Source organism: Halichoeres trimaculatus, unplaced genomic scaffold (genome assembly GCF_033239565.1).
Source record: "Halichoeres trimaculatus isolate MK-OKI-2021-1 unplaced genomic scaffold, fHalTri1.1 fHalTri1_scaffold_5, whole genome shotgun sequence".
Classification (NCBI taxonomy): Eukaryota; Metazoa; Chordata; class Actinopteri; order Labriformes; family Labridae; genus Halichoeres; species Halichoeres trimaculatus.
In genome coordinates, this window is record NW_027437183.1 from 30,673,480 (window position 1) to 30,682,133 (window position 8,654).

At 40.4% G+C, this 8,654-nt stretch overlaps 1 protein-coding gene across 1 annotated transcript in view; it reads left to right on the top strand.

Moving 5' to 3' along the window:
• Nucleotides 1-6,643, top strand: part of npffr1l2 (neuropeptide FF receptor 1 like 2) — a 55,412-nt gene extending 48,769 nt beyond the window's left edge. The window contains exons 3-4 of the mRNA XM_074670697.1: nucleotides 2,985-3,084; nucleotides 5,577-6,643. Coding sequence (XP_074526798.1) covers nucleotides 2,985-3,084; nucleotides 5,577-6,591 — 1,115 coding nt within the window. The 3' untranslated portion in view covers nucleotides 6,592-6,643. The remainder of the gene's footprint in view (nucleotides 1-2,984; nucleotides 3,085-5,576) is intronic.
• The last annotated feature ends 2,011 nt before the right edge of the window (nucleotides 6,644-8,654 follow it).

The following is an 8,654-nucleotide window of genomic DNA, read 5'->3' on the forward strand; positions in this document are numbered from 1 at the left end:
ATCAAGCTGATCAAGGCTTGGACTTGCTGATTAGGTCAGAGATTACTGAGGGATGAGATGGGCTGTTTTCCAAACCACAGACTGCACTATTAGTGCCTACTATTTTGGCCGAAGTTTTGTATGTAGTAGGCAGGGTGCAAGAACTTGCAAAATCTGCAGTATGCCAAAATCCCCCGGATGTCCTACTGATCCAGGAAAATTTCTCAGTGTGCAACGGACCAGTCTACCTGGCATACTACTTCCCAATACACGGCGCTAACGCTGTTTGTCAATGTGGGTGGCAGGTTTCGGTGATCCACTGCCATTTACTAGAATAAGTCAGCATTATAACTACAATACAACAACGCTAACGTTAGACGGTTCATGAGATAGAAGTGAAGTGATGCGAAACCACTAAATCATTTTTTTTAACCCTACATGGATTGCATGGACGTGGTTTTTCCATCAGCTGTAAAAATAAAATCCCTTCCAGGTTTATTTTCAGTAAACGATATTACTATTGGTATAAGATTAAAAATCAAATATGATGATTCTGCTGTGGTGTGATTAACAAAATAACAAAAATGCCAAGATCAACCCAAAGTTTGTGTCGTACATTTTTAATACATGCATTTTCTGAAACAGAAAACCAGAGTATGCTACAAAACAGCCCCAGCAGAACTGACATACTAGATGAAGTATGCAGTATATAGTCGGTAGTTTGGAAAACAGCCTAAATTTAAAGGTAGCCAACAATGGCTGACAAGCCAAAGTTCAGTGGAGGGACGGGATAAGGTGGAGGAGCCCAGGCATTAGCAGATTTAGTTACTCTTTTCACTGAAGAACAGAGGGAGAGAAATACAGGTTTCTGAGCAGTTTAGAATATAATATAATATAATAGAATAGAATAGAATAGAATAGAATAGAATAGAATAGAATAGAATAGAATAGAATATACTTAATTTATCTCTGAGGGGAAAATAAAGAAAAGACATGGCAGCAATCAAGAAAACAAAAGTAAGAAAGTGTATAGAAAGCGCAAAAAGGTCCATAAGAAAATAGATGATGACAGCTTGTCCATCATTGTCCAGTTCAGCCAGCCTCCACCTCCACAGGGTCGAGGACTGAGCTTCTTCAGCAGTCTGTTCAGTCTCTGTCTCCTGGATCCTGTCTGCTCACAGCAGGTGAAGCTTTTTCAACATGGCGTTGGTGTCTGATGTTAGCTCTGTTAGCCATTTCTGTGAAAAGCATGATGCTCCTTTGCTCTCTGGTATTCCTTCTGTTGCTGAGTTAGCACAGCTAGCTCGTCCATCTTATTGGAGATAGATCTTACGTTCCCAATTAAAATGAATGGAAGTACAGGTCCATGTCGTCACTTCTTTGCTCACACCTGAGAACCAGCACGTCGTCCTCACCTCCTTCTCCTCACCTAATGGGAAGACATCAGGCCTTGCACCAGTTAGCACTCACATGCTACAGGCTGCTAACAGCTGAGTTCATGTGTAAACATTGCAGCCATGGTTACATGTAGGATCTCCAGACAAACACAGAAGCAAAAATAGTAAATATAACACTGAAGAACAAAAACAGTTTGGCGTCCATAACCAATAAATGTACCATATAAAATGAGGATCTATTCTAAATCCAAAGATTACGAAAAAGAGACAAAAAAATTACAAGAAACGAACAAAGAGGATAGAGCTGCTGCAAAAGGCAGCCATAGCCAACAGGGCGGCGCCTTGCTTAATCTCACTCAGCCTCTAACCAATGATCTGACTGGTCCTACCTTAGTCAGAGACAGTAGTCTGAAGCTAGATATTCTGCACCATTTAAAAAAAAAAATCGGAAAGCAATTTGATTTGTGTAGATTAAGTTAAACCAGATTACTCTTATCCTGGTTTTATTTACACCCTGAAGGAGAAACTGGCCATCATAGCTTAATTTTGCATTCAGAGAGTCCGTTTACTTTTTGCACTGTTACTGGATTGAACCCATATGCTATGCCTGTAGCACACTGATCTAAAAGCCTGGTTCATGACCTATGAGTCGGGAATGAGGGGATTTTTGATACTGGTGCATCTCAGTTTGACATTATTCTAATTAATAACTGCAGAATGCCACTTCATGGACACTTTCATAGCTAAGTTTGATTTTTCTTTTCTCTTCTCAACAGTGAAGACCTATTTCTTTTCAATGTTGCTCTTGCTCCAACTATTTATTTGTTCCCCCTGATTTCATTTGGCAACAGTTTACACAACTACACCATCAAGAATCAATGAGTTTCTCCCTACTCTTCCCCTGAGCCCCGTTCTGTGTCTCTGTGCTTCAGTTCATCATCTTGTGTACACAGTAGTTCTTACAATCAGCTGTATCAGCTTTGTGGAAGTATTGACCATGCTCTTACCAAGCTGCATTCTGATAGTTTCTCTATAGAGGGGCTGAGCTGACCAGGATCCTCTGGAAGTAATTTACCTCCTATTGAAAAGAACCTCACACAATCCAATTTCTACAATGTCCCTGTCGTCCTTTACACAGTATTGACAAAGTCAGTGAAAGGAATCAAAAAAGATATGGTCATTGGGTTCAACAGTTCCTTTGAATCGGTGGAAAGGCAGCTCCTTTTTAAAAGGCCAAATCAAAGATCACATCAATAAAAGGAGGAGCATGAATATGGATCTGTTTCATGCAGGCTGATGAAACAAAACTTTAACAGTCTATATGAAGAAAAAAAAATGTTTTTTTTTTTTTTTTTTTAAAGTAAATCATGCAGTGGTTGCAAGGTTTTACAAAATTACATGCTGCTAAGTAACTGCAAATACTTGATGGTTTATACAATGAAAAAAAAATGTCCAGAATCCAATAATTACTCATCTTTTGTTGAACTTAACCTGTATCTGTGTCTAAAATGGAAACCCAGGATTGATACTATCTGCAGACAAGCAAAAACTTCTGCAGAACTCATGTTGTGCTATCAGATGAAGTTACACTGTGTCCTTATTTTTCAGGTTGGCCCTTTTCCAATACCACGTGCAAAATGAGCGGCTTTGTGCAGGGAGTGTCTGTGTCTACATCAGTTTTCACCCTGGTGGCCATTGCTGTTGAAAGGTTAGTTCCTCTGTGTTCTGAGGGTTTAACATCAGCAGTGAGCAGTGCTGGGACGTTGTATTATAAAACCATCAATCAGCCCATCCAAGATGACTACCTGACACTTTTGATCTCTGTTCCTGTTTTTGTTTTTTCATTTAATTTGATTTGATAAAAAGTGAATAGGAGATACCAATCTCGCTAACAACATTCATTTTTAATAAATGTGTTGCAATCAATGTGTTACTCCTTTAAATCTGATTTACTCCATCCTTTTAGTCTAACTTTATTTATGTATTTGTGAAGTTAAAATTTCAGTCCTTTATTACAACTCATACACTGTCCTGTTTTAATTTCAAAGTATGTAGTTTTTTCATACATTTTATTGAAAAGGGTTTTTTTTAAATAACTTTTATCACTTTTTGGATCACTTAATGTTTTATTAACTTGTTTACTACTTTTTTTTTTTTGTTTGTCTTAGCTTTTTTTCTTAGGTTTGACCATTTAATGTAACCTTAGGCGTTTCGTCATTGAGACCGCATGACAGATTCCTTGGCTCAGCTTCTGATTTTATTGAGTCTTTTAAGAGTGTTCCTAACCTGTTTGCATTGTTGGGTGGGAGTGGGAGAGGAAGGAACCGACTTTGTTTATTTCCGATCAAAGAAAAGAGTAAACAACAGCAACAAAAAAACTTATACACAGAAAGTCACAAAAGAGAAAAAAACTATTTTGCAAAGTGTGTGAAAAACTAAAGAGAACACAAACTGTTAAATCACTGGGTTAGCTTTACTTTATTTGTATATACTTTCAGTATGTGCTACATGATGTTGTATGAGAAAATGAAGTTGTGGTTTTTGCACAGGTGCCAAGAGAAGCCTGGCTTCCCCAGTAAAATATTGCAATGAAGAAAAAACTAATAAGCAACTGGCTCGCTGTGACCAGTTAGCCTACGCAGAAGCTCGCAAGTCAGAGAATAAACAGAGGCAGGGGGCCTTGAGTTTCTAATAAAAAATGGATGTACAAAGCTTCCTTTTAAAGAAGTGGAGGATAAAATTAATTTTTAGTATCCAGATATTCTCATAATTGCCATGTGATTGCCATTTGTAGCGTTTTGCACTCTGGATTCCTCTGTTTTTTCACCACCACATGAGAAGAGCCTTAAAAATGAAGTTGGATTGACTGATTGATATATTGAGTCTGATCTGTAAACTCTAACATCAGTATGCTCCAGTCAGTTTGCCAAAAGGCTGCGTCCCAACAGTGGAAAGCTTCTTCTGACATTACTCCTAAGGATGAAAAATGTTGTTTATCAAAGTTGTCGATAATCTACTAATTCTTTATCCAAAACAATGGAGCTAAAACCATAAGTGTGTGACATAATGAGCCAGAAAAAACACATTTCTTCTATTAACAATACAATCTGTTCAAATCCTGATGTTAAGTCTGGAGATTTCTGGGTCACTTAAGCAACAGCACTCTGTTGTGTATGAATGTATACTGCTCTTCTCTCATTGAGTGGGATGCACTCCTAGAGAGTAGGGTCTGCATTTTCAGTTGTCGGTAAACAAAACATTCAAACTGGGCTCCTCTTCCTTTGCTCAGCATCGGCAGCAGTGCACACACCAATAGCCTAGGACCGCAACTATGTGAACACCCTCTCTAGCCCAGCAACCATCTGTGGCATCACGTTTCTACCATAGGGTAAAAAACGTCACCCGTTTGGTTTTATCCCGACCATATTGGTAGTGGCAAGGGCTTTGCGTACAGCTATGGGGCACATGTCGGTCACGTGACCCTGCGCTGTGCCTCTGATTGGGCGAGCTTACGATCTTAACGTCCTTTGAACCGCCAAGTTCAGAAGCGAGTGAAAGTTGAGCCAAGCTTCACCCTCATTTAACGAAAAAGCTTAATCTGTTTGGCGTTTTGTTTCACTTTGGTTTTGTTATTCTCCCTGTGCTACATCCACCATTATAGCTGCTTGCAAATCAACACACAAAGTCACTTGTACACAGGGCACGCTGTGATTGTCCAGTGTAACCACACTTCTTCCCTGCCAAGAAACATCCCAATACAACCAAAACATCAACACACAGGCTGGGGAGGGGGCTGAAGCAGACACAGTTACTGACACACATGCATAGAGAGCCATAGGAGATGATTGAGCAGGATTATTCCCGTAACAGTTAACATTTTATTTTTAAGGAAAATCCTGCAGACTGATTTTTTGGAAAAAAAAAATAAAATTGCGTGTGTTTTCAGAAATTGGCATCCAGTTCTGCCTGTTTAAGTGCAGCACCAGAAATATAACTGGCTTTTATTTTGAAATGTCTTCTAGGTGGATTATATTTAGGCTCTGTTTAACAGATATGTGAGGGTTTCCACCTCCTAGAAATATGACCCATGTAGCATCCTTGGTGAAATCTGAAATCATGAATTCCCCTTCGGGGATGAATAAAGTATTTTTTATCTTTTATCTTACCTTAATTCTGTCTTCTCCTCTTTATCTCCTCAAGGTTTCGCTGCATAGTATTCCCCTTACAACCCAAGCTGACCACATTTGTTGCCAAGGCAGCCATTGTGTTCATCTGGATGCTGGCGGTGGTGATCATGTGCCCTGCTGCTATGGCCCTGACTGTGGCGGATGTCCCCTTCCACTACCTGGTTCACAACAATGACTTCAACAACACCCTGCCCCTGTACACCTGCTTCGAAAACTTTTCCAACCCAAAGATGAGTAGGGTCTACACCGCAGTTCTGTTTGTTCACATCTACCTGATTCCCCTCTCTGTCATCACTCTGATGTACAGCAGCATTGGAGTCAAACTGTGCTCCACTGTGGTCGCAAACAGAGAGCCACAGTTGGCTAATGCCACGGTCCAGGCCGGGGGGAGGAGAGGCGGCCAGCAAATGATATCCAAGAAAAAGATCAGGGTGATAAAGATGCTTTTTGTGGTGACTTTGCTTTTCATGCTATCCTGGTTACCACTCTGGACTCTTATGATGATGGCAGACTTCGCAGGATTAGACAGGGACCAGCTGGACATCTTAACGAGCTATGTTTTCCCCTTTGCCCATTGGCTGGCTTTCGCCAACTCCAGCATAAACCCCATCATCTATGGCTACTACAATGAGAACTTCAAGAGGGGCTTCCAGGCTGTGTGCAAGTCACGGTCCTGCTTCGGCCTCTGGCAGTGCCAGCTATGGAGGAGGATTCCCGGGTGGAGAAGGAAGGAGAGGTCCGTGCAAACACCGTGTGAAGACGCTGGCTTCAGAGACGGAAACGGCAATCACAACCACATCGTCGTAGGGATTAGAAATCGAGTTCACAACGACAGCAAGATGGATGACTCAGCAGAGAGTGACAGGGGTGGCAAGATGGGGTGTGTGGCAGTCCACTTGGTGAGAAGTATATCAGACCAAGGGTTAGAAATGGCCAATATACAGAAGAAAAACAAAAGGAAAAGCACCAGTGTGGAAGAGGCAGACAGGGTTAGCGCAGGAGCAGTTTATCATGCATGGGACGAATAAACTCCACAGTGTTACCAAGAAATGAGTCAAACTACGCCATAATGTGTTACATCAGATTGAAGGAGAACTGTGGGTGTGATGGTGCAAAAAAATACTTTAGATTGATTTGGTTCATATTTTCAAGTTTCGGTGCATTTGCATTACAGAAAAAGCATCAAAGTTAATAAATTTTATGATTTAAGGAGGAATTTAACAGGAATTTAACACATTGTCTAAAGTGAGCACTGAAAGTTCAGGCTTACGGTTATACATTACAAATGAAACAAAGTAAAATAGATTTTAAAAAAAGGATTAAAATAGATCTAAGCATTATAATGCAGATCTTGTTTTTTTATATTAACATTTATTTGTTGTTTTTTCCCCCCACTAACCTAGGAATTGTAATCATAACAACAACAACAAAAGTAAATCCCAACCACTCTGGACCTGTGCACCATGTACGCATTACTGCACCCAGCTGGAGGTAAAAATCGAATGAGGTGCCTGGTTAAGTTGTAGGAACTCTGTAAATCCAGGGTTTTGATTCCTTGATTCCTTGATAAAAACTTAGGAGCCTATGAACACCCCTGTCTCCCCACTAGGAGAAGATAATTGTTTTTTTGTTTATTCAAAGTGAGTGATTATAGAAAACTGGTGATTGAGGTTAGAATTTGTGTGGGATCTTTACTAATTGAGGACCTTAAACCAAACAGTGAACATGTACTGTATGTAAAATGGTCCAAAATCCTTGCTCACTTTTTTGGGGGGGATATTGGAAAAGATCAAAGTATTTAAATTAAATGCCATCCATCCATTTTCTATACCGCTTATCCTGTTCAGGGTTCCGGGTGGCTGGAGCCTATCCCAGCTGTCATTGGGTGAGAGGCGGGGTACACCCTGGACTGATCGTCAGTCAGTCGCAGGGCTGACACACAGAGACAGACAACCATTTACTCACACACTCACACCTACGGACAATTTCAAGTGACCAATTAACCTGATGAGCATGTTTTTGGACTGTGGGAGGAAGCCGAAGTACCTGGAGAGAACCCACGCATGCACGGGGAGAACATGCAATCTCCACACAGAAAGGCCCACCAGCCGAGGTGGGGATTTGACCCGGTGACCTTCTTGCTGTAAGGCTGCAGCCCTGACCGTTGCGCCACCGTGCATCGTGATGACGTAAATATTGTTCTTCAACTGGGTGCCATGATACCACAGATGTACTTATGGAACCACCTACTTATAACACCTCACCACCTGTCACTTAACAAACACCCAGCTGTCAGTAACTATGCTCTTAACAACACATCTACCGCCACAGATGCAAAGGAAAGAAATAACTCTTTAAAAAGCTCACACTTAAAATAACTTGTAATACTAAAACAGCTTAACTACCTCAATTACATCAGTGTCTGCACAAACACAACACACAAACTACTAACAAACTATGAGCAGTTAAAACGACACAAAAAGAGAAAAGATTTCTTTTAACAACACAAGTAAAGTCTGACCCTTGATGAATCAACACTGACACATCAGCGATGAATAAATAAATGAATGAATGTCAAGGTAATAAAAAGAAAAGAAAAGAGTCAGGTCATTTTGAAGGCACATGGAGATCAAACTGTGAAACTGTCCAATTGTGAAAATAACCTGCATGACGACAGTTCTCCTAGAAGCCTTTTGCTCTTTGAGCCAACATTTCATGTCTTATGCTTCAAAAAACTGCTGGGAGGCAAAATTCTGCTCAACAACCCCTATATCTGGCCCAACCAACACATATAACAGGTGATTATCAGGTTGTCACATTGTGAAAGTAACACCAAGCTTCAACAAGCTTCTTTAACAAGTTCCTTTAACAAGTTCCTTTAACAAGTTCCTTTAACAAGCCAGCTGTGAGTGAGACAGATCCTTGATAGATGAAAAGCAGAGTTTGAGATTAAATGTTTTTCTACCAAGGAATGATAATCAATGGCATATGACTGCAGTAGAGTAAGAAGCAAAATTAACAATGAATTTTGGAATTTTTTTTTTACTACATTCAGTTTCAATTGTGAATCCCGTTCAGCTGTCTCCAGGCA